The 26068-nt window shown below is 41.5% G+C and overlaps 1 protein-coding gene across 1 annotated transcript in view; it reads left to right on the top strand.

The window, feature by feature from the left end:
* The window catches only part of SLCO4C1 (solute carrier organic anion transporter family member 4C1), a 57001-nt gene extending 33802 nt beyond the window's left edge, over positions 1-23199 (top strand). Inside the window, exons 6-14 of the mRNA XM_019531718.1 lie at positions 2062-2183; positions 2436-2551; positions 2910-3054; positions 6771-6966; positions 8023-8176; positions 10014-10198; positions 18225-18289; positions 21012-21149; positions 22041-23199. Of these exons, the coding sequence (XP_019387263.1) occupies positions 2062-2183; positions 2436-2551; positions 2910-3054; positions 6771-6966; positions 8023-8176; positions 10014-10198; positions 18225-18289; positions 21012-21149; positions 22041-22165 (1246 nt within the window). The 3' untranslated portion in view covers positions 22166-23199. The remainder of the gene's footprint in view (positions 1-2061; positions 2184-2435; positions 2552-2909; positions 3055-6770; positions 6967-8022; positions 8177-10013; positions 10199-18224; positions 18290-21011; positions 21150-22040) is intronic.
* The last annotated feature ends 2869 nt before the right edge of the window (positions 23200-26068 follow it).

The raw sequence follows: 26068 nt of genomic DNA, 5'->3' as shown, positions 1-26068 counted from the left end.
AGGGAACTTGGAGAGAAGTGATGTGCTGTAGAAAAATTTCCCAAGTATAAATCTAGTTCTAGGTTTAGAAATGGCTGTGGGCTTACTGACAAAAAGAGCAGTAATTGCCATCTAGAACATCTGAAGAGACTACCACATCTGGACTTTTAACCCTTTCTGTTTATGGGCTTTAGGTATGATGTGAGAAGCTGACAAAGGTGAGTCCAAAGGGGTGCAGCAATATGGCTGCACTCTCCCCTTTTTGTCTGGGACACATGCACTGAGTTCTCCAGCTGATTGGTGCAAGCTGCTGCCAGAGCTCCATGGGCTTAGTGAGCTCCTCAGTTTAATGGCTTTGGCACAGCTCCAAAGCCTGGAGGTGAGCGCCAATGCTGTCTTGTCTTTGCTCTTGCTCTCTCCCCTCACCTCCCCATTGCTTCACTGAATTGAAAGGTGGGGGGAGGGGAAAGAAGGGACAAGTAACAACAGAATCCTGGGTTCTGGAGTCATACAGCAGTGGTGGGTCTAACCAGACCTAACTCCAATTGGCTTGTGAACTTAAAACTCTCCGTATGCAGAGCTATGGCAGGAGCTTGCATTGACTAGGTGGTGAGCTTGTAATTCTCTGTGTGCATGTGTAGGGCAGCAGAAAAATGAGGCGTTGGGGGCGGAGTATGGGTGCACTGCATTTGCCTCACTCCTGGATTTGCTGCTGAAAGTTGGATACCACTTGTTTAATTCCAGAAATGTGTTGCAGGATATGTCATGCCTCCTTGGAAGCCTGACTTGTGAAGAAAGTGTGAAAGAACTAGGGTTATTTTAGCCAGGAAAAGAGGAGACTTGGAGGACAGGAGGGGTTTGACAGTCTTTAAATACCTGAAGGATAACTGGAGAAGATGTAGATGTCTGTGACTCTAGTGGACAGGCCTAGGAACTAGTGTTCTCAAGCTGCAATAGAAATGCTAGGTAGGGTAGAGATCAGGAGAAATGTTCTGCTTTTGAGGGTGGTCAAGCACTAGAACTACTTGAAAGTTTCCAGGGATGGAGAGAGTGGTTTTTTTTTTTTTTTAAGAGGCAAGTTTAGATGCATACTTAACTTAGATAGTTTAGGTGGGAATGATCCTATTTTGAGCATGGGGCTGGGCTAAATGAGCTCATGAGGTCCCTTTCACCCCTACTTTGCTAGATTGTATATCCAGTTACATTCCTTAGTCTCCAGGCAAGGGTGTCCCAGAAAGGTAGGATGAGCGAGGGGCTCAGTCTGCTCCCAGTTCTGACATGGTGCCTGGTTGAAGACATGCCTTTATGGTGAAGGGGCAAGAGACGGGTGCGTTGATCCTTGCAGTGGTTAATGCTGATGCCACTCAAGCCCACCTCCAACAACGGGATGAATCTGGGCTGCAAGGCTCCCTGTAATGCAGATCTGCCCTGGCAGAGCAGAGGCAAGGGAGTTTTGAAATGCCTTTTTATCTGACTCTAGCCTCTATAGCCTGCTTCTCAGATTCTTTAGTCCTTGGGAAGAAGACTTTGCAATAGATATACTGTTACAGACCCACTTTACTTCCATCTCATAAGACACTGATCTGCTGTAACAGTAATATCTATGCTCATAAATTGGTAGAGTTCAAGTAGCATTTTAAGAAGTGCAGAAGGAATGGAAAAGCCAGAATTGGTGGGCAAAGTCTATAACCAAATTCTTCTGATTTTGGGTACAATTTAGCATTTTTTGCCATCACTGACTGTTTTAAATAGGATTGAAATGTGCAGAATAATGTGACTCTGAATATGACTTGGGTCTGCTTTTTGTCTGAATTTCACTGTTCACATGCATTCTGCCCAAAAGCCCCTCTATTGACTTGATTAGGGAGAATATACTATGTACTAATGCAATGCTTCAACTGACTACAAACTCTAAATAATAGAATTTTAATAGATTGAAACAACTTGAGGGGTGAGAAGGAAGTGTAGCTTAGTGTAATGGGAAGCCTCTTCTGTTTTGTGACTTTTACTAATATAGCAAAAATGGTTTAATATTGTATTAAACAATTTGGGGCATTAAAACCTGCCTCTCAATTTTTCTAGTGCAGAGATTGATCCAGATGACCCACGTTGGCTTGGGGCTTGGTGGATAGCATTTCTCTTGTGCAGTTTTGCAACATGGCTACTGATAATACCGTTTTCATGCTTTCCAAAGCACTTGCCAGGTAAATGTTAAATGCTACTAGGATGATGGGTGGGAGACTAGACTTGTGGGTATAGTAGTAGACTGCAAATGGTTTTTTCCTAATTGATTTATGGTGTTAGACAAGTGATTTTGGCTTGTGTTTGCACTGTACCATATAAAATAGACATAACTGCTAAGTACAGACGATGCTTCCACCATGTGCTTTTAATTATAACTTAATGAGCTTTACACACTTTCATAGCATTACGCATCTTTGCAACTTGTTCTTCAGGTACAGCAAAAATACAGGCCGAAAAAATCTCTGAGACTCATAATGATGGAAGTAAGGAACTTGTTGAAGACAAGAACATTGGAAAAAGTTTTAAAGACTTTCCACTGGCTCTCTTGGTAAGAAACAATTAACCAATGTAAATTGGTAGCTTTTGTCATAATAGCCCTTGCTTTGAGAGAGACCTTGCTATACATGTGGGTGGAGTACTTAATGCAAGTTTTGTTTGTCTGTCTTCTACACTGGTACTTCAACAGCACTGAAGTTGTTTATTAAACTTCAGGATATGTCTTATTCATACCCAAGACCTGTTTTTTAAAGTAAATGGGTGAGCAAACTTTAAGAGTGCTGTCTAAGTTGGTTATGTCGAAATGTACTGGGGCTTGTAACCAGCAAAGCCAATGCACATATAACAACAATATGGTACTACAATAAAAGAATGCACAGAATATTTATTAACTTTTTCCCCTCTCTCAGATACTGCTGAGAAATCCTGTTTTTATGTGTTTAATAGTAGCTGCTGCTACAGAAGCTTTAATTGCTACTGGCTTTGCCACATTCCTGCCAAAATTTATAGAACATCAGTTTTCGCAGTCATCCAGTTTTTCAGCAACACTAGGAGGTAAGGTGGCTTTTGTCTTGAGATTCAGTAATAAAAGTATCCTTTTCTGGATATTGCATTGCTTATGCCAGCTGTTGGGAGATGACAACTTAATTTGGGATTGCTGTGGCTTTCCAGTTGCGGGGCTTTTAGTCTTTTAATAGATTTGCTTGAAATTTGAGGCTTTTTGTCTTGCTACTAAGATGTGGACTTCTTAACAAGCAGGCTGTCATCACATTGTTCTCTTTACTTTGCCTACTCTTCTGAAAGGTGGCCAATAATTCATAATGCAGTTATAATAAACTGGAGCATGAAAACTTAACTTAAAGTGGGACTAGACAGGTGATTATGGTGTGAATGTGGTTCTATTCCTATTCTAATATCTACCCTTCCTACCTTCTGAATATTGCTTGGTTTTTCCTAGTTCAGTTTTTGGCTGGAGCAGTGTTTTAAAACAATTTTAGTGACACTCTCTTAAAGTAGCTAAACTTCCAAGCTCTTATGGTGTCTTCTAGTAACACTTGTGGCAGGATGTAATTAAGTGAAGCCAGTACCATGTAGATACTCCTGTGCTTCACTTTCTTTAAGATCCCTTGGAGGGCAGTAAGGGGGAAACAATTGGAGTGAAGACATTTTGAGATGACAATACCCACCTCCTTGAAGTGGGCTTTATATGGTACTAAAACTATATTCCTTGTACTAGTCTCAGAGACCAGGTTTTAAACTTTATTTCATTTAAAGTGCATTTAATGAAATGGTCTCTATTGAAGTGGCAGGACAAACTAATATATATTACACATAAGAACCTGTAAGGATTATGGGTAGAAATGATTTTCCTCCCTTTCCCCAAATTGAGTCTTAGTTAATCTAAATCAGATCCTTACATCTATGGAGCAGTATGTAAAGCAATCACTTGAAAGGGACTATTTGGTGATAATGAATAACAAAGTTTTTGTGGTACAAGAAATATTTAGTTAAATATTTTGCTCTGTAAAAACAACGTGTTCCACAATACATGGAGGCTGTTGTTCATGGAATTATATCCTAAATTGGATGGAGGTTGGGGAAATGACCATGATCATCAGAATACTGTGTAGATTAAGGGGTAGGGGGGGAATTACACAGTTTAGCTGCATGCAGATGGAAAGCATGTATAAACTTTATATTTGTAAAGGAATGTGTTTCTTTTTGTATACAAAGAAAATATTTTAAGGGAGTTACCTTCTAGGCAACTCTAGGTAACATTTGTGGATGAATAGAAGAAAAGATGCTTAAGAGATGGAAAAAATCTATAGTGGACAGTCATGCTGTTAGAAAGCTGTCCAATAAAAACCCATTGCTTGTACAGCTCAGTAGATGAGGACCATACAAAAAAATCTACTTTGCTAGAAGTGCCTTTTTTCTATTGGGTCTCTTGCTAGCCTGATACTGTTGAACTTTATGCCTCCTGAATTTGTTTTTTCCCTCATAGTAATGTGTGCAGGGCTGCTTTTTTCTCGGTGTAATCTATTGCCATCTAGACTACTCTAAATAAGTTGCCGCCTTTGGGGGGGGAAAAAAGTCTACCACCCTTTTACATGCAGATGTACCACTTAATACTGGCTTTCCTCTTTTATAAAAAGAACTAATTTAGTCCTAAAGTAACTAGTTAGGCTTATCTAGAACCTACTGCAGGCAGAAGCTTCTCCTGTTGCAGGTACTTTCCAGTCCAGCCCTGCACACACCACCTGGTACATAAGACGGTTCCACTTGTCTGTAGTACCAGTACAGCAGCCTAGAGAGACTGCTAAGAACCACTGAAATGGGTAGGTGCCAGTTGTCTCATGAGCAGGGATCTGGGTTTTCTACTTCCCGTGGGGTGGGGGGGGAACACACAACCATAGACTCCCTTTTTTTAGCATGGAATCCTCAAGTTTCTCTGACTTTGCAAACAGCTCTGCAGGCTGGCTGAGCTCCAGCCTGCAAAATCTATGTGCAAACAAGGTGGGGAAACCCCAGCCCTGCCTGGAGAAGGAAGGGGAGGGCAGGGCCTGAGGCTGTCAGCAACAGCTCAGTTTGGCTTAGCCCACTCCTTCTTCTTTTTTCTCCCGGAGCTTGTGGTAAGTGGGGCTTGCTGGGGGCCCCTCTGGCAGGCCTGGGGGTGGGGGTGGGCTGTAAGTCATGGCTGGGGGTACCAGCAGGGCTGGGGGGAGTTGGGATTTGGCCCTGGCCCTGCTTGAGCAGGTGGTAGCAATGGGGGAGCTGGCTCCATGCTGCTTCTGCAGCTGGGGGGCAGGGAGCTGCAGACCTGGGTCCCTGGCCTCAGCTCTGGGGGGCAGGGGCTATGGGTAGGGGGCAAAAAGCATGAGTAAGGCTCCCCAGGCTGTTGTGAGGGCCACCAGCAGGGCTGGGGGGGGGGCTTTATGGGTAATAGGGAGTGTTGCAGGGGGCTTTTAATTCTTAATAATGTTTTTTGGGGCTTCTATCAATTTGTGAATCTTTATCAGAGAAAGCCAGGATCCCTGCTCATGAAGACTAAATATTTAGTGACTAAATGTTCTGGGTGTATAGAATGGAAAGGGAACATGTCTGGTGCATCTATCTGTTCATGGCTTTAAACTGCTAAATTTTTTTTAACTGTAAACTTATTTTCAGTGATAACTTCCTTGGCAAATCTGTAATGTAAGAATGACTTATAATGGTTAATGAGGTTAAAAACAAAACCAAACAAACTAGGACCAGTAGGGTTCTGTAGAGGCTATGCTTTTAATTCTGCTTGTTGGCAGATAACTCATTGCAGATGGTCACTGTCAGGTGGGTGCAGGTGAATAATAGTACAGTCAGGAGAAACTGCTTTCTGAACAACTTGGGGAAGCCTGACTTAAACTTCCACTTCAAGGGCTGTCAGCGGCTGGTGGGCTTTCCTTATGAGAACTCTCAAGTTCTCTAATGCCTAAAGCAGTCTCTCTAGTAAGATGTTGCTAAATTCAGAATTATTATGAAGGGATGCCTTAGATTTAAGGAAGCTGGGAACCACTGGCTTAGGGCAAGGATAATTTTACAACCTTGCTTCTAATTCTGATCTATATGAATTGAAGGATTTGTGTGTATAACTGGCTGCTTTGAGTGAAAGGGATAATAGCTGTTTTTAGGCTAAGCCTGTTCTGACAACGGCTTTATAGCCAGCTAGATTGCAGCTCTCCCCTCTTTCTGCTCCTGATATTTACTGGAGGCCATACTCCCAGGAAAGAGGTGGTTGCAGTAGCTTTTAAGCAAAATGAGGACAAAATGCAGGAGAATGATAATGTATGTAACTTTTAGTGACTGCTGAGAAGGGGAGGAAAATGAGGTAAGTGGACTTAGTGTCCAGGCTGGCACATGGCTGGCAAATGTTTTTGCCATGTGGTACTTCCTGTCTGTTAAATCTAATATTGCCACACTGAGCCTTGCTAACACTAAAGCCCAGAGCACAGTAACAAATGTTAAGGAAATGCTAAATTACTAAAGAGGCCACAGGTTGAGTCTGAGTCCAAGGAGGAAAATTTTTTATTTTTAGTGAGACTTTATTCAAGCCTTTTGAAAGTCTGCTTGTGTAACTTTGAAAGGCATTCTGTTGTATTGTAGGATGTAACTTTTTTTCTATTTTAGATTTTTTTTCATAAATATGAAAGTACTTTTTGAAACTTGCTTCATTTTCATTTAAACTTTTTTTGTGTAATTGATGCTATCTTTCTTTTTTTTCCCTCCCTCTCCTCTAGGGCTTGTATTAATTCCAGGAGCTGCACTAGGCCAAATCATAAGTGGCATTTTGATTTCCAAGTACAAAATGGATTGTAAAAACATAATCAAGTTCATTCTAGGCACTTGTTCAGTGGCTTTGCTGCTAAACACAGTATTTTTATTTGCCAAATGTGGGAATGAACCTTTTGCAGGAGTCTCTGAAACCTATAATGGGTAAATATTTCATGTACTCTGGTTCAGTAACAATAATGGAAATAAAGTGTCACCCTATGTTCCCTGAAGTTGCCACTTATCTAAAACATCCAAAAGTTTAGTGATAGAAACCAGATTCTTGTCTAAGGCCACAAACGGTTAATTTCTACTGGTAAGAAATCTCCTTTCATTATCTGTAGAAAAATAGTCTAGGTGCTGGAGCATTGGGGCGCTCTTCAACTAGTGGGCACTAAATGGCTGTTTTCTGGGTAACGCTTATTTGACATCCTGCCCTTTCCTTTTTATCTAGAAAGGGGGAAGGCTGTCAATAGGCAGCCCCCCAGGGTTTATGTTGGCTTGTGTAGTGCAGATAGGCTGCACTGGGGATGGATGGGAGGGGTGGGGGCGGAGATGTGAAAACTTACTGCAGTAATAGTTTTGGTTTCTCACAGGTAGCTATTATTCCTACTTTACAAAAATGTTTTTTAGGTATTTATTCTTGTCAGGGTAGAGGCCCATTGGCTTTCCTGGGATAACACAAGTTGCTCTACTATTGACAGCCACTTTTGCATCCCTACCTAGCAACTTAACAAGAAAGGATTGCCTTGGTTGTTATAAACAACACGTGTTAGTAGTGGTCAAGTTTTTCAAGTGGGCATCAAAAGGTCAAGAAAAACAGCTGCTTTCCCTGAACTATTACTATATTAATCTACAATACATTCCAAATGCCAAGTTATTTCAAATGCCAAGCACCATGTTTGAACATGCACAGTATTCTCTACCTTTCCACTGCCCAAGAGTTGAAAAGTAGCTGTTGCTAAAACACTAGCACAACTTATTCTGAGCAGTGTCCAGTGTGTAGTTTTTTTTTTTTAAGTTTATAAGTAAAAATTGTTCAAACCAGTGCTTCAAGAGAGCTTGAAGTTTTGCTGTGGTAATATATACTTCTGTACAACTGTAGCTTAATGAGTGTGAATGCTGTGTTTCTGGTTTGTTTAAAGAGATGTTGTCTATATTATTCCTAATGTGAATTTGTGGAATCTGCAATGTACAGTTTATTTCACTTTCCTGTTACAGAACAGGAACACTGTGGAACTTGACAGCACCATGCAATACTGACTGCAATTGTCTACGCTCCTTTTATTACCCAGTTTGTGGCAGAGATGAAATCCAGTATTTTTCTCCCTGTTTTGCAGGGTGCACCTCTTCTACTTCTGAAAAAAGGAAAAGGGTATTTTATGCTTTTATCCTTGAACTGAGGATAGCTGCAGTCTCTCCCCCTTCCTCTTCCCCTGCCTCCCCTTGCTGCCTCTTCATAAATCTGTAAGCAGTGCTCAAGTTCTTAAATGGTATCAGTCACTGAAGCAAAACAAATGAAGTGGTGTACAACAAGTGGTGGCCCCCACTCCCAGTTGTCTTGCATCAGTAAAATGTGGTGATGTCTTAGTCCCTGTTTTCAGTAACTTGCTGTAATTTTGTTCTCTGTGATCACTTCAACCTTGCAGTAATTCCAGGAGGAATATAAATAATAATAATAAAAAAAGCAGCTTAAGTAACAACTTTCTTATTTTATAAAACTTGAATAATTGCATGTGAGTGCATGGCTGCTTTATTACTTAAGGGATTATATTGTGGGTACTATTGCACTTTTAAGAACTATTTAACTCCCACTAGTGCCAAATCATGAGCAAACATGTGAGCCCAAAATAGATGTAGAAAGTTTGATAAGTGCTTAATTCCCCAGTTCTCATAGTGTAGGGGTGTGCTAGGACAAAACTTTCTGAAAGGAATTCCCTTGCTGTGTAGGGTGCTAGAATAATGTAGAAAAGGTAGAATGCCAGTGCATTGAAATTATTACTTTGGGACTTAAACTGAGCAGTGGGAAGGACTTCAGGCATCGCTTCATAAATCGTAAAGTTCCTGTTTTTTTTGTAGACAGTGTTGTAGAAGTGGTAATAAGTATGCATATAGATATAACAATATACTAGAAAAGGCCTAGTCTGAGGGCAACTTTTAATGAAGTTGAGTTGGGTCCAATACAAAAATGTTTTAGAGGAGACTTGTGCTACCAGAGAGCTGTCCAATTTTGAGTGGCTGGGGCTATGCCAATAGAGACCATGTACTCTAGAGACCAATTTCCTAGTAAACTCTTGCAGTACTCCTCCTTAGTTGTCCTGTTCTCAGATTGGGGCGGGGAGCATACAGTACTTGAATTCTTGTACAATAGGAATGCTTGCAGGAGAGAGGTTCTGTAACAGATGAACTGTACTGCAAGGGAAGGCTGGTGCTGCATGGAGTTGTTCATTAGCTGGAATATCTAAGCTAACATTGGAGAAATATCACAAAATACAATAAGTTTTTACTAAATTTATGTGCTGTCCCTGCAGTGAGGAAATCCTGTGCCATGTGTATCCTATTTAATTGCACAAGATGGCCCCAAATAAGATGACCCCCAATAATTTAGATTCTGTACATGGGGAAAACTCCTTTTTTTGTTGTTGTTTTTAAAGACCTATTTGATGTTTGCCAGACACTTTAAGGCTAGTTGAAGAACTGGAAATCCATTGGAAGTGGAGGAGAGGTGTGCAGCTCAACTGTGGAAGTGAAGTTGAAATATGCTATATGATTCTCCCCAGTGTTAAAAAGTTGGCATTGAGGGGGACTGCACTCAATGAGTACTAGATCATATCTTATTCAAATAGGCTGCACTAGCCTATTCTTGTGATTTTAAGCTCCCATTGCCTGATATGACCCATATAGTCCTCCTTAATATTGGCTACATTTTCAAATCATCTTCAGAGTCAGTTTTCATGATTTGAGCACATGCTGCCTTTTGCAGTAACTATAGGCAGTGTCTTGTACTTTGTATACAAGGAAGTCCCTCATTTAAATATGTAGGGTTCTTTCCCATGCTGCTTGTTGGGGCAGGATCTTGTCTTGTATTTGGATAAATATGGTATTTTGTGCTTTCCATTTTCTTTTAAAGACCTAGCTGAGAGCTATTATCTATTTATTGTAATTCAGCTTTGTGTGATGAAATGACTACTACTGTATTCCTCTATTTGCAGACTTATCACAACTGTAGCTGTGTTGGGAAGCCACCACGCTTACCTGAAGTTAATGTTGCCTATGAGGCTATTCCTGGGAAATGTCGAGCACAATGCATGCTTCTGCCTGTATTTTTAGGCTTTTTCTTCTTCACTGTTGTTTTCACGTTTATGGCTGTTACTCCAACTACTGTGGCCATTCTCAGGTATTTGGGTTTTATTGTTTTTCATACATGCTAGCTTCTCCATAGCAGTGTCCAGGCTTAGAATAGCAAGGAGTAAAGGGCAAAGATCTTTCCTTTTAAAAGGGAAGGCCTACATAAATGCAAATGAGGACATTCCCTATATAGTCCTCTAGTTTGTGGTAGTCAGTCAGCTTTTTATGTACTGCTAATTCTAGAGGTGGTCCTTCTGCTCCCAGACTCTAAATGTAGAGAGAGAGAACCTTCTGTCAAATGGAAGGTTTTGACTTTTTAAACAATTTTAAAGTACCTTTTCCACTCTGATCCAAAATTTATTAATAACTAACAGTAAAACATTCCTGTTTAAAGGGAAATCATGCTCTTATTGAGAGGCTGAAGTCCACACTTAACGCAGCACCCTGTTGTTCTTGCTTTTAATTTTGAAACATGGCTGAGGCATATATCAGTCTTCCCAGTATGTCCAGTCCCTTCAGTAAAAGTTATCTTAAGCAAAAACTGACAAGTGTACCAGAGGAGTTGAAAATTGGTCTACTCCCATTCAGGAGAATGTTGGAGGAAAAGCATATTTCCTTTTTTGAGTAAAAGATGAACTGAACAGTTCTAGAATTCTGACCATTTCTAGATGGAAGCTGATGGGGTCTTCTGGAGAAGACTAACTACCGACCACTTTTTTGGTACTAAAATCCCCTCCTAAGATGCCATGGCCTACATGGAAAACATGACATTCTTTCAGGAAAATTTAACTTGGTCAGTTCTATGTTCGATTCTATGAATCAGTTGTTGGTGTGGGACTATGTTGGAGATGTTATCCCAACCCACCTTGGTGCACATTATACCTTTTCCTACCTCAAAGTTGTGTGAATAATCACGGTTGCTGGTGATGCACTATTATCAATGCTTTGTTCCCAAGGTGTGTTCCCATTGTTGACAGACTGTCAGCATGGCTCACTGTGAAACCTATGGCAGGGGCACAGGCAGGAAGCTTTGTATAGCAGTGGTGCATCCCTTTGCTAGCAGGACAAATTACACTTGTGGGACTAAACCATTGAAGAAACTGGGTAAAGCAAAGCAGTTTCCATAATAGAAAAGCTGCCAGCGAAACCTTTGTATAGTGAATCGGGCAACTAGCTCATTTGGACTTCAGAATTGGTTACTGAAAATCTGTTAGTAAAAGTCATTAACCTATTCCACAAATTCTGTGGACCTAATAAACTATTCCACAAATTTTGTCTGGTAATTGTAGTGTGTCTCTTTAGTTACAGGCTTTAAAAAAATTGTAGCCTCTGAGGCTGAAGTACAAGAGGCTCTAAAAATAAGGTGACCGGTGGAATGAGTTCAAGCTCAGCATGAATAGAAAAATTTAGGCAATTTAAGGACAATTATGACTATCATTAGGGAAACTGATAAATCCCTTTTCTCAGAATAACTAAACTCTTTAGAAAAATATGGACAGTTGTTTTGGGAATAAGTAAACTAAAACCCAGCCCTGAAGAACTGCTGTCTAGCTTTCAACCTCTTCTTGTTACTGGTTGAGATCCATTGAGGAAACTAGATTACCAAGCTCTTATTTACATTGGTGCCCAACCTCCTGACTGGCTCAAATTAGGGCACAATACAGAGGGAATTCATATGTCAATGGATACTGTTGAAATTTTCCTCAGTACTTCAGCTGCTGGGTCTCTTGGATTTTGGTGGTTCTCTAAGGCTGTGACTTGCAGGCTGGACCAGATCTGAGGACCCTCCTAACCGTATGAGCCTGTAATGTGAAGTGAAGAGACTTCTTTTCCTAAGTGACTGTTTCTCAGGTAGAGCTCAAATGATGTTATGGTAACTTTTGTCTCAAGTGAAGTAGTGGACAATTTGCCAATCCTCTTGATCATAATGTATATGTAGGAGGTCTAGTCAGATGCCTGATGAATCCATTTGTGGCTGACGAGCCCAAAGTCCATATGTTTGAGTTGGAGTCCAAGCTTACAGCATGCTTCTCTGCTTTCTCACTTTGTTTCCATCTTTGGGATCAAAGCTGATTTTCATTTTGACCTGTCCTCAGTGCTGGATGTTCCCTTCAGGTCAGACAAGGTTATGTGAGCTCTGCTCAGCTTTCTATGTTGATGTTGACAGACTTCATAATTTTTTGCTTGTATTATGGTACTGACATGGAGGGCAACTCTGCTTTTCTAGATCAGTGTTGAATCTCTCTATACAGAATATTCTTGGGGATACAGTGTTCTCCCATTCTCCTGACATGGTGGATCTGTTGCAACATTTTCTTAACGATAGCAGTTCTTAAGTTGGTCCTGCATGCTCCAGTACTTCTGTTTTTTGGTATTTTCCTTCCACTATTTTCAGGGTCTTGTACATCAGTCTGATATGGAAGCTGTTAAGTCTCCTTGAAGTGCCTAGCATATGTAGTCCATGGTTCTGAACCATGCAGCAGGGATAATGGTGCAAGTCCTGTAGACTTGCATCTTTACCTTGACTAATAGCTTGCTGATATTTCTTGCATGTTTCTGTAATAGCCCAAAATTCTTAACTGTTTTCCTGATTTTTGTTAGCTGGATCAGTCTGAAGGTTGGTGTTCCTGCTGATGGTAGAACCCAAGCAGCAAAAATGGTCAACCACACCATAAGACTTATCCTCCAGAGTGGTATCAAGTATTGGTTCTTCCATGCCTCTGTACATCTCATGGTCGTCTTGAGACAAATCGCCATCCCAAAGCTTCTTGCATTACTAGATCTGCCCAAGAGATTTTTTGCAAGGAATATGCACTGTGGACAATGTTGTGATGCAATAAATGTTGTGAGGTTGAACAAGCCTCTAGTCTGGTTTGAAGATCAATGCTATCATTGCTGTCAGTTAAAGCATGAAGAAGTAGGAATAAAAAGTAGATGTTAAAGAGCATGGGGGTAAGATGCCTGTGTTTCGCCCTGATGTCAGACATTTTATTTTTGGTTCATGCACAACCATTACCTTGATGCCTTCTTTTTTTTTTTTTTTTTTGTAATGAGTGATTTTGAAGCCTAACTGTTTAGAGAGATGACACAAGCTGCTTCAGAACAGTAAAAAGGCCTATCTCTTGACTGTATTGAAGGCCTTCATCAGCTCAGTGAAGGCTATGTTGTTTGTTTGTTGCAAGAGAAGAGAAATGTTATACCCATGGCAGAGCATCCAGAGCAAAAAATTCACTGACTTTCAGGATAGATTCTTTCACTCAAATTGCAGCCTAGGGATCATAATGCGAGTGATAACTTTCCTGACTGTTCAACAGGGAGGTACCTCCATAGCTTTCAGTTCCTTCTATCCCCTTTGTTTTTGTATAACTGTACAAGTTAAGTGTCTTCTGAAATCTTGGGGTACTGCTTCCTCTTTCAAACAGAACAGTATAACATTATGAAGCTTTCAGAGTAATTTGTTAGCACGTTTTGTAGACTTCCAGCAAAAAGTTGTTGCTGGATGCCCTATTTCAAGGAATGGGTTTAATGGCTTTCAGCAAATTTTCTAATATAGGCTTACTTTTTTCCAAATTCATCCTAATTTCAAACTGCAGCAATCCTTTGAGCTCATCTGTAGACATGGTCAATGAGACCTGAAATCAAACTATGCTGGCTGTGCAGTCAGTACTCTATTTATAGAAGTACTAAATTCACAGTAATAAGTGACTGACTGGTGCAGTAATGAGTTACTGTGAAGTAGCATTGCCAAACAGCCTTTAAGTGATGCTGACTGTGCAGTAGCTCATTACTACTGCTCAGTGTTGTATCATGCTTCCTGTCATGTGATGCTACTGCAAAGTTGGTGCCGTTTTTAGATGAGCCCAGTAGGGATGGAACTGTATAGTGTCCAATCCAGTGGTTGGTTGTATGGTGTTTTTATTGTTAATCAGTAATGACATTTCCAACTTAATCCTTTCAGTGGAGCCATTTTACTTTTGGCTGGATCAGTTGCTTGATTTTGATGCCTTCATAAATTCCATGGCTATTGCCTGCACTAGCTGCTTTCTGAATAGCATCAATTTTAAGCCAGAAATCTTGGGCATACCTCTTAGCCTCCTTTTTGCACTTCTCTTTCTGAACCTTTCTCAGATCTTCCAGGGTTATGGTGTTGGGATATTTCTTACAGTTGGTTAGTGCTGTCCTTCTTTGTTCTCTACCAGTGGTAGAAGGGTTTCGGAGTGATCCTCAAATCAGTCTGCGTTTTTTCGTGCATCTCTTGCCAAATGCTGTTACAGCAGCATTATCTTGGCTCTTATGATTTCCTAAGCCTAGGTGGTTGAGCTGTGAAAGCGGGCTTGTCTAGAAAAATGCAGACTATCCAATAACATAGACATCAGCCAAATTAGAGAGACAATCTGAGGATGGCTGGTAGTCCTGATATGGTGCATCTTTGTCATTTTGATTCTGACTTTGACCATGCATTAGTCTCCAGCAATATTGCAGTGCTGACTGAGAAGACCTTGTATGCAGGTTTTCTTTCAGGTGGTTATGCCTGGTCAGTACTAAATGTAACTGGTTCCAGTGTACTTTAGATGCTTCCACAATGTCTGTCCTTATGACTCTTTCTTTCCTTCCACCCCCAGCAAAGGTGTTGGTGATGCATAGATTTTGACTTGCACAAAGTTCTAACACTTGCTGGCCATCTTGATTCATCTTAACAATTCCATGTTTGCCTATGTACAAGGTCAATTCTTAAAATCGTATCCAACCTTTGCATTGAAGCTGGCAAGTATTATAATGGTCTAATTTCTGTGAGTGGTCTCAATCTCCAAGTTGTTGGTAGAAAACAGCCTTGGCTTTGATAGCTTGAAGGGTAGATACATAGACACTAAACATGATGAAGCCATTCTATGTGCACTTTGGGCATCATGAGTCAAATAGATATAGCAGTGGGGCTTTCATGTTAAGAAGGGAAGCTGCTTCTAATCGTAAAGCCTGGTTCCTGTTCTCTCCTTTCTTGTGCTAACTTCCCATGCCAGAAGATGGTACCTTCATTCTCTCAGAACCTGTATCTGAGATGTTGGTGACCATGTAGGGAGTGTGTGCGCACCATCTGAAAAGCATTGCTGGTTGGTGCTGACCTTGCCACTCAGCTACTCATGCCTGTGGGAGCTCCCTACTTGCCACTGCCACCTGCAAGTAGTCATTCATGATCTGAGAGCAGTTTCTGGTAATGCAGCAGTATCGATTTGCCTAGTCTAACAATGCATAGTCAAATAGTGCAGCTTTCCATAAATTGGACCCATGGGTCAGTTCAAGCATTTCAGCATGCATGTCACTTTATCAAAAGCCTTCGATCTGGTATCCCACAATCACCTCTTGGCTAAACTGGCTAACTGTGGCCTCAACCTCACCATGATCTGCTGGCTGGGAAATTGGCTCTGTGGTAGGACCCAGAGGGTGGTGGTTGACGGGAGTCAATTGTCTTGGTGCACTGTGACCAGTGGGGTCCCTCAAGGCTTTGTCCTAGGGCCTATGCTATTTAACATCTTCATCAATGATGTGGACATTAGTGTCAGAAGCAGACTGGCCAAGTTGGCTGACAACACCAAACTCTGGGGTAAAGCATCCACACCTGAGGACAGGATGGGGTGATCCAGGCTGTTCTTGATAGGCTTATGAAATGGGTGGATGAGAACCTGATGGCGTTCAACACCAAAAAATGCAAGGTTCTCCACCTTGGGAGGAAAAACCTGCAGCATCCTTATAGGCTCTGTAGTGCTACAGAAGAAAGGGGGTTGGGGGTCATGGTTGATCACAAGATGAACATGAGCCTTCAGTGTGGTGCTGTGGCTAGTAAAGCGAGCAAAATGCTGGCTTGCATCCATAGATGCTTCTCAAGCAGATACCAGGATGTCATTTTTACATGGTACTCGGCCTTGGTGAGGCCACAGCTGGAGTACTGCATCCAGTTTTGGGCTCCACAATTCAAAAAGGTTATGGAGATGCTTGAGTCCAGAGAAGAGCCACGCGCATGATCAGAAGTCAGAAAAACAGACCTTATGATGAGAGGCTGAGAGCCATGGGGCTCTTCAGCCTGGAGAAGGGCAGGCTCAGAGGTGATCTGGTGGCCACCTATAAGTTTTTAGCAGGAGTGCTTACCCGGATCTGGGGGAATATCTGTTCACCTGAGCACCCCAAAAGATGACTAGGTCAAATGGTCACAAACTCCGCCACAACCAATTCAGGCTGGACGTAAGAGCGAACTCCTTCACGGTCCGAGCTCCCAAGGTTTGGAATAGACTATCAATGGAGGCGGTTCAAGCACCTACTTTGAATGCCTTCAGGACACATTTGGATACTTACCTTGCTGGGATCTTATGATCCTTGCTGACTTCCTGCCCCTGGGGTAGGGGCCTGGACTCTGCTCCTCGGTCTCCTTCCAGCCCAAATGTCCTATGAAACTTTTGCCCCTACTCTGGAGGTTGCAACACTGGTGTTCTGTAGGAGCTGCCCCATGTTGCCACCAAGCCCTCCAGTTGAATGCTGTTTATGGTCACACCCAGGATCACTTTAACATGTACACGCATGCTAACTGGATCTTTGGCAGTTGTGTGTGCATTCATGCTCTTATGGAATCCCCCAAGAAACCATATGGTGGTTCCGTCTTGCCGCCTCTGCTCAGGTTTCTCCAACAGCTTTCCAGCAGTGGAGTATAGATGTGATCATCCTACTTTTCACTTGTGCCTATGACACTGAACTGTCTGACTTATCAAGTAATGTAAAAACTGTCACTGCTAAATTTTGGAACATCTTGACCAAGTTGGCTCTCCAAAGAGCACTTGTTTTATAGCAAGGTAAGATATGAGAGACTAATTGGCAAATGATGCTCTAAAAAGCTTATATTTTAAAGGGGTTTTTTAAAAATGTTTTTTACCAAAGTTGTGAACAGCGCCCAAACATGCATTAACTCCCTCCTAGTTTGTATGATGTTTCCCTGAATTGCTGCCTGTCTCCCTAGCAATTTTTGGGCCTTGCTTGAAAAACCTTGCTGCAGTAACTTTATTCATCTGTCAGTTTTATCTGTTACTGTGTTACTGTAACTTCTTGTAGCTGAGGTTTGAAGACCATTGTGACTCCAATTGCTTTCAGAATGTGACTGCTATTTCTAGTGTTCAAGCACATTAGGCCTGTGCTTAAAATCATTCAACTAGCATTCAGTCAGTTTCCAATGTCCTTTTTAATATTGGGACCAAGGCTTTACATCTGGTTCATGTTTAAATTTGGAATTTACTTAAAGACCTGAACTTGCATTGGTGAATCATCACAGAAACCTGTACTCTTCAGGGACCATGTTGAATACCTAAATCAAAGTAGTTTGAGAGCTGGGGACAAATTGTTCTGTGGGAATCGCCCTATTGGATCAGCTGTTTGCTGACAATCTTTTTTTTTTATTTATTTGCCTTGGTTAAAGAACCACTCAAGATGAAACAACTAGTTTCAAAGTATTTAAACCACAAAACCCTTATAGATCTATACACCTCTTGTTTTTTTTCCTGCCTGTTGCAATTCAACTTCATATTAGTTAATTATTTATGTGTAAGTAAGTCAAGATTTGGAGTACGTTTAATCACATCCTTTTATAATAACACTTCAAGCACTGTGGCCAGACTTAAAAAGCATATTTTTAACTTTGGTTAAAACTTAGTATGCTTTTTAAAAAAGAGTAGTATTAAACAGAGAAGCAAGCACTTGTTAAGCTATTATCTTTCTTGCATCCTGTACTGCACTGCCATGCTTCATTGAACTGGATCTTTTGTTCTCAGGACTATCATGTAAGGCTCCTTGGGATTTTTTTTTTGATTGATTGATTGAAGTTTTATTGTAAGCTTCTAAATATCAACTATGTTGAATTGGAGAGAATAAGAAGGAAAGCAGCATTGTCTTAGAGTGTTTTGTACTTCTCATCCTACAAAGCAAAGTATCAGAGCTAGATTTTTGTTAGGAAGTGTAACTGGAAGGCAACTTGAATGTTAAACTGTATCTGGTTTGTAGAATGCTCCATTGCTGAAGGTCCTTTTCAACTTATTTTACAGGTGTGTGCCAGACAAGCAGCGTTCATTTGCTCTGGGTGTGCAGTCACTGTTTCTACGATTACTGGGTATAACATTTTGTTTAAATACATACCTAAGCATAATGCATCTAATTTAGGATTCTGTAACTTTACATGTGTCACTTCTGTGGTAATAAGTATGGCCAGAGGACTCCAACTTTAACCCTGTATCATGCAGGCGTAATAGTTAGTGTAAGAATTGCCGCACACACTCCACAGCAGCAGCTTTTTTTTAAATGGCAAAAATATATGTTCATACCCTAAGTTTGGCTGAAAGACTAGGCAAAACAAAGCTAAATGATATAAGACTTTCATCTATAGAAACTTGTTTAATGGTTAATTGCTATGGGTCAAAAGTGGCAAAAGAACAAGTACAAATTTATTCAGGAGTGTACTTGGTAGCAATGTTGGTCTGAGACCAAGAAGATGTACAAAAAAACTAGAACTCTTGGTTCCAAAATTATACCTTTTATTGGATGAACTAGGGAAAAACTTGCAAGAAAATTGTCCTTTTCTGCTTACAATTTCCCAGTTGGGATAATAAAAGGTATCACTTTGGAACCAAGAGTTCTAGTTTTATGTCCAAATTTTATTGGCATTTACTTAACTGAGACCTCCTTTCTCCATAGTCAAGCCCATTCTTGGAAGGGAGGGATTCTACATGTCCACTAATCAAGAGATTGATCTATAACCATTAATGGCATAGTTAGCTGACCAAGCTTTCAGCTAAACTGAAAATAAGCTTTTAAAAGCTAAAAGCATAGAATCTGATCAACTGCTTTGTCTTGTTATGATGTAGAACACCAGAATTCTGGCAGGCAGATATTTTGCATTTTAAGCATATTTCATATAACATAAAGGCAGCGAAATTATTATTGTATTTTTAGTTTTAACACTTAGTTAAGTATGTATATGATGTAGATGTAGAAGCTGTGAAATTAGTGTTACATGTAGGAGGCACAACACAATCCCATAAGCAAAAAGGAGTTGCCTAAGGATGGCTTGTGTTTGGCAGGATCCTCAAGTGCTAGTGAGACAGCCAGCAGCATAGTGATGTCTCAGAGCAGCCTGGGCCACATAATGTTGTTCCATAAGCATTGTGCCAAGGGCCTGTGTTCCAGTCAACTACTGTTGTTGGAGCCTTGTATCAGATGATATTTATGCTTCTTTCTTCTCCCATGAGCAACAAACAACCTATACACAACTTCTTATTCTTCTAGGCTGTTGTCACTTGGTTTTTAAGTCAAGGTCTTTTATCATATGTTCTTCTCAGAATGTAGGGAGAAGGCAAAGTTGTTACGGGTTTTTTTGGATTTTTACGATCAAACTTGAGTAGATGGTGGCTTTTCTTTTTGAACAGTACCTCCCTGAGTTTTAGCACTGAAGCAATATAGAGTAGGTGTATGATCTAGTAAGCTTTAGGGATGCTGCATATACATGGGCACACCACACTGCAGTGGAGAAAAAAGTAAATGTTTTAGTCAAGGACACTAAACCTTACCCTGGCAAAAGTGCTATAGTATGCTGTCTGTTCTACATAAAGGCTAGGATCTCTTTTACAGTGCAGTATGAAAGAGATCAGCATAAGTGAAAAAGCAGGCTGTCTGCTAAGGGTTCAGGGGCAGTGCCAGCCTCTTTCCAGTGTGGGACCTGGGCCAGGGCTGGGCTCAGGGCAAGTTCAGCTGCCTGAGGCAGGTGGGCAGCAGTGGTGATACTGGGAGGGGTGGCCACAGGGGGGCTCAGGCAAACTTTTGGGGTGGCTATAGCTTTCAGTGCCACCCATGCTCAAGACACTCCACTCTGCTGCCTCTTTCTCTAAGGAGCCCTACATGGGCTACAAGCCCCCTATCTGCCCCACAGTGGGGTGCATAGCCAGCACAAGTTCTAAATTAACCTCTCCCCCGAGCTCACCAGGATCTGGGGGAACATCTGTTCACCAGAGTGCCCCAGGAGATGACATGGTCAAATGGTCACAAACTCCTTCAGGACTGTTTTTCAGGCTGGACATAAGGAAGAACTTTTACAGTCTGAGGCTCCAAGGTCTGGAATAGCCTGCCACCAGAGGTGGTTCAAGCATCTACTTTGAATACCTTCAAGAGAAATTTGGATGTTCTTTATCTTGCTGGGATCTTATGACCCCTGCTGGTTGTTGTTGTTTGTTTTCCCCCTACCCCTGGGGCAGGGGGCTGGACTCTATCCTCCGGGGTCCCTTCCAGGCCAAATGTCTATGAACTATGAAATCTGATCCATTAATAGTTGCTACTTGCTTGCAGTTATTCAAAGGACTAAGTATCCATTGAAAAATGGATCCATGCTTCTCCAGATTATAATAACTATAGTCTCTTATACGCTTCTACTTGCTGAAATACTGATATATCCACTATATTCCCTTACCTTCTAAGGTTTTTATACTTAAATAAGGAAATTAAAGTTTGTTTGGCACAATTTGCAACAAATCCACAGTGGCTACTGATGATCATCCTTTCACCCCCACCACTCCCCTGTCCAAATTTGTTATAATTTTGTTTTTACTTGCAAGTTACTTAAGCAAGCTTTAACTTAAGTTAAAATGAACAACCTACAGAGCTAGGAGTAGAAAGATGTTTGTTACTCTGCATATGTAAGAAGGGGAGTTGAGGTGGCTCCAATGTGTAGTTTCACCAAGCTGGTGTACTGCTAAATCTGATGGTGCTTTAAACCCCAAACTGAACAGAATTCATAGAATGACCAGTTAAATGTTAAGTCTTCAATTTTTCCATCTCTCTTCTAGGTACTATTCCTGGGCCAATTTTCTTTGGTGTGGCTATAGACAACAGTTGTACTCTGTGGGACGTTAACGAATGTAAAACTCAAGGAGCTTGTTGGGTCTATGACAATACAAGAATGGCATATATGCTGATAGGCATAAGTAAGTAACCTCATCTGTATTGTGTACTTTATAATAAATACATTCAAAATTCCATTCAAATTTTTAAACCCCCTTTCTGATTTGGCTGGCTTCCATTTCTTTTTTTCTTGGGGAAAGTGAGTGTCAGTGGTAGCTGCAGGTGTATCGTATCATATCCTATGTTTCCCTCCCCTTACTTTTAGGAGCTAAAGCTTTACTAAAATGCAACCATCTCTATACAAAATATCTTGGGAGATCTTGAAGCTTGAAGGAGGTGCACAAAAAAAAAAAAAAAAAAAATAGGCTTAGCTCTTTACTTTCCATGTAATTGAGGAGTACGGGAGGAAACCATGAAGCTGTGAATAGGGGAAAAATGCTGAGCGGATAATCGAGACATGTGAAAAATAGTTTAGGTGAATGATCATCCTTCTTATATAAAGGTTCTTTGCACAGGCAATTATAAATTAAGTTTCATATTAATGCAATATATTGGCAAGTCAGTAGAAGGATTCTACATGAGGCAGTGCATCAAAGCAAGGAGAAAGAGAAGCAATCTTCCACAAACTAGACTGTGGGGAAAGAGGTCAGAAATCAGACTAGGGAACTACAGTAATTGCAGCAAGTGGGAGATGAGTGAAATGTCTGATCCAAGTGCAAAGGCTGTCTGCTAGGCTGTGGATCTGCTTCATGGATTTTGAGGTAATGATCAAAGCCGATAAATTTGAAACAAAGCTTTTAGCATTTTGCTCTGTGCCTCCTGTATACATTGGTGTTGGCTATACTTATTGTCACAGGCCAGCTTGTGGTGTGTGGTGTTTTTTGTTTAATTTTTTTGGGGGGGGCAGGGAGTTTGGTGGCTTTCTTAATAAACAAATTCTCTTGTCCTCCCCTTCCCTCACTCCTCTTATTCAGGTGCAGCTTGTAAAGTCCTCACAATTTTTTTTGTGGTTGTTGCATTCTGCTTGTATAAGGCTCCGTCAAGCAGTTCTGTATCGCTGGAAAAGAATGCGGAAATGGCATCTGGTATACATGTGTGAGAACCACAATCAACTACCTGGGAACTTTTTTTTTTTTTTTTTTAAAACCCCTATTGCACACTTCATGTTACAGGTCCAGCATTATCTAAATATGGAAGATCCCAATAGTTCCTTCTTGAATAACTTGAAATTTGGGTTTTAAAAATATGGATATTTTTTTGTGAGGTTTAATTTGAAGCTCAGGAGACTTGATATCTTGATAGCATACCTTTTTTAAAAATCACAGAAAAGAGGCAAGTTGTTTTACTTAAGTATTGGGAAAGCTTTTTAAAAAGCATAAAAACTTAGTTTAGGAATTGCAGTATTGCTGTCAAAATATATGAAGGGTGACATGAGCTGAACTGGGGAACATTGGTAATTAACCACAAAGGCAAATGGTACACCAAGAAAAGACTGAAGTACAGAGAGAGAGAGAGGGCATCTTTAACATATGGAAGAGCAGTCAGTTTACCTCAAAGCTGCAGGAATGCTTTTTTAATGTGCCAATGTTTTGGGTAATGTTTAGCACAATTTATTTTACACCACAGTTTCTTGAGTAAGAACAAATTGACAGTGTTTTGTTTTAATTTTGTTTTTACAAGTTGAGTTAAGGTTTAAATTGATCACCTGTTTTCTACAATTTTTTTTTTTAAATGGTAAGTTTTTGTCATTTAAAGAACACTCCAACTGGTAGCAAAAACATTGTAAATAGAGTACATTTAACTTTTGTATTAACACAATCTAAAAATATTGTTGAGACTTTTTATAGGAAAATCATTTTAATATCTCCTTGAAATTTTGAAAATAAAGTCTATTTTCTTAATGTTCTCATTGGGCATGTACTAGTTTGTAAGTGCCAGGTGGTCACCCTTATTCTGCTTAAAACTATTTAAATCACTTTCCTGAAAACAAACATTAACAGGAAAAACAAATCCAGTTCAGACTTCACAACCTGGAGTAAACTGTATATATGTACAATATCTGTAATGTAACACTATTTATAAGCAGAACTATAAATGTCTAACAAATTTGAAATAAATTCCAGATTTTAATGATGATGTTGTCATTTAATTTTTTTTTAAATGAGATGCAGCTTCAAAAACACCACATAATTTTGGAGCAACTTATTTTAATTGCATCCTTTCTAAACCAGGGTTTGTGAGATTATTTTGTGTGGCATCCTGTAACACCATTATTAGAACTTTTGCCTTGTTTCTACTTCTTGTGTGATTTTAAAATTTAAAGTAAAGTACAGGTGCCCATAGTGATTGCACTCAAAAGTTTCCTGGCTACTAGAGCAGTGTATGTGAGTGACAGCCAGAATTGCATTGTCAGTGTACAGAGACACTACCCTAAGCTTCTAATGTGCCTCATGTTTCCATGTGACCTTCTAGGCTTGAGACAAACTGGTTTGTGTGCAACTTCTAGGTGATCAGAAACTGACTTAAACTTGTAACTGAACAGAAGTTTAGTTCACATAAACCAGTTTCAAAATGGCTCAAAGTAGATTAAGGTAAACCTGGTTGAATATAGTATCAAACTTAACTGATTTTAAGCTCAAACTGGCTTATGGAACTTCTTTTCCAGACCGCTTCCTCCTTTAACTTTAAAAAAAAAAGTGGAGTCCTCCAGCATGCTCTGCAGTCATGGGCTGAGCTGTCTGTTCTAGCCAAGCAGGGTTGGCCCCACCCCTCTCCTCCCTGGCTCAGTAGGGGAGTGGGGGTGCAAGACCCTGTGCTGGAATACAGCCAGGTCTGCCAGGCAGGGGAGGCAGCAACCCTTGCCAGGTGTCCCCAGGCCCTCTTATTCCCCCTGCATGCCCCAGAAGCATAGTTAGGCCCCAGTAGCCTAAAGGGAAGGTGGGATTTAATGCCCCCCCCCTGCCAGGGGGTGCGGCATGGGCACTTATAAGCTGTGCTCATGCACCTGGGTCCATAGAAGCCTGATGCTAATAGCCTGAGAGGAAGGGGGTAGGGGTAGGGTAGTTTAATCCCTCCCTCTCCAATGCAGGCATCAACATGGCACTGGCTATCTCATGCTGAACACCTGTTTGGGTCCAGTGCTGTGGTGCCTGGGCTGGGTCTTTGAAGCAGCAAGCTGTGGTTGATGCTAAGGCAGGTCTGGCCAGGGCTGGAGGAGGGGGTAGAAATGTGACCTGGCTGCAGGTGGGGGAGGAACCAGGGTTAATCCTGGCCCTGATTTACTACTGCTACTTGCTCTGGCAGCATAGCCTAGGCAGGGGCAGCCCAACGGGGTGGGGGTCAGCACCAGCTGCTTTCCACTTCCAGTCCTGCATAGAGACCTTGGTTTGTAGGTAGACTGTAGCTGGAGCACAGCTTGCCTCCTCCCTCTCCTGGCAGTGGCAGCAGAGCAAACTATTGCTGCAGGAGGAGGTGAGGTGCCTGGGTAGGCTGCTGCAGGCCAGTCTCTATCCCTAGGCTGTAGTTCCAGGCTGAACTGGGCTACACAGTCTGTTCCTTCTCTATGCCCCTGGCCTGCAGCATCCTGCCCTGACTACCCAGTTCTGCTGCAAGTGATGATGGGTGCCCCTCCTCTTCCTGCCATGATGGATCACTCTGCTGTTGGGAGAGGGAGGTGGGTGGGGGGGTGGAGAGCTATGCTGCAGCTGCAGTCCACCTGCAAGTTGCAGCCCTCGTGTGGTGCTGGAGGTGACGGGCATTGCCATCTGCCACAGCCCAGGCTGTGCTGCTGCAGTGGGAGGCAATGGTGAGACCAGGCTCTGTGATTTAACCCTGGTCTGCTTGCCATTCCAAGGGATTTGGTACCTGCACCACTTCCCTCTTTCCCTCAAATATGGCTGCTGTGGCCCTAGGTACATAAGTGGAGCCTATTGGTGCCTGTACCACCCCCACTTGCAATGGGGGGGATTAACCCTCCCCCTTCTCCTCAGCCTACTGGGGTCTGGCCATGTTCCTGTTCCTGCAGCTGGAGTAGCAAGCAAGTGGGGATGTGGGGGGCTAGGGGCTCCTGATGGGGGGGGTGGGGGTTGCTTCCTTCCTTTCTCTCCAGGCACCCCAGCTGGGGCCCTGCAGGGCAGGGGTATAAACCCCTCCCCAATTGTAAAGTGAATGTCTGTTCACTTGCGAATTGGTTCAGTCTACTAGGTTAGATTAACCTGCACAGATTGAATCAATTCAGGCTTGGGCTTTTTGAATATTTGTACCTAGCCCTGGAGTTACTCCTCAAGTTCAAAGCAGCAAGTTTTTTCTAATGAGACTTATGTTTACAGACCTAGTTTTTCATCCTCCAAACTTGGAAAAGGATAAAATGGATCTTCTACTTCACTGTAATCCTCTTCCAGCCTTGTCTGTCCTCTGCCATGGATTATAAATTGGTGCTTATAAAGTAAGTTTTTTTTTTTTGAGTAGGCCTATATCTGGCCATCTGAGCTAGATGCTGCTGTACTTGCTTCTTTTGGATATTTGATACTGTCTTTAACTTGTATCAGATATGACATACAGTATTTGCTTTTCTGTGTGGCTTGTAAAGGTTCTAGGTGAATTTATTTATTTATTTTTTTAATTTTAATTTTTTTCCAACTGGCTGAATTGAACCAAAGAGTACTCTGATACAAAATTGGCAGGGCTTGGAATTTATTCAGATGGAGTCCTCAATGCACAAGCCAAATCTATTCCAACACGGAGGAAAGGCAGCAAGAAGGCACAGCAGCCCTCCTGGCTCTCTAGGGACCTAGCGAACCTTGTGCGGCTAAAAAGGAAAGCCTACAAAGGATGGAGGATGGGATTCACCTCCAAGGAGTGTTTATTCTGCGCTGGTCTGGTCCTGCAGGGAGCAAACCAGGAAAGCCAAGGCTGCAACTGAACTCCAACTAGCTTCAAGCATCAAGGACAACAAAAAGTCCTTTTTCAGATGTGGGGAGCCGGAGGAAAAGCAAGGGCAATG

Source organism: Crocodylus porosus, unplaced genomic scaffold (assembly GCF_001723895.1).
Source record: "Crocodylus porosus isolate Cpor-Errol unplaced genomic scaffold, CroPor_comp1, whole genome shotgun sequence".
Taxonomy (NCBI): Eukaryota; Metazoa; Chordata; order Crocodylia; family Crocodylidae; genus Crocodylus; species Crocodylus porosus.
Note: the sequence above shows the minus strand (reverse complement) of the source record. Positions and strands in the feature narration are given on the sequence as shown.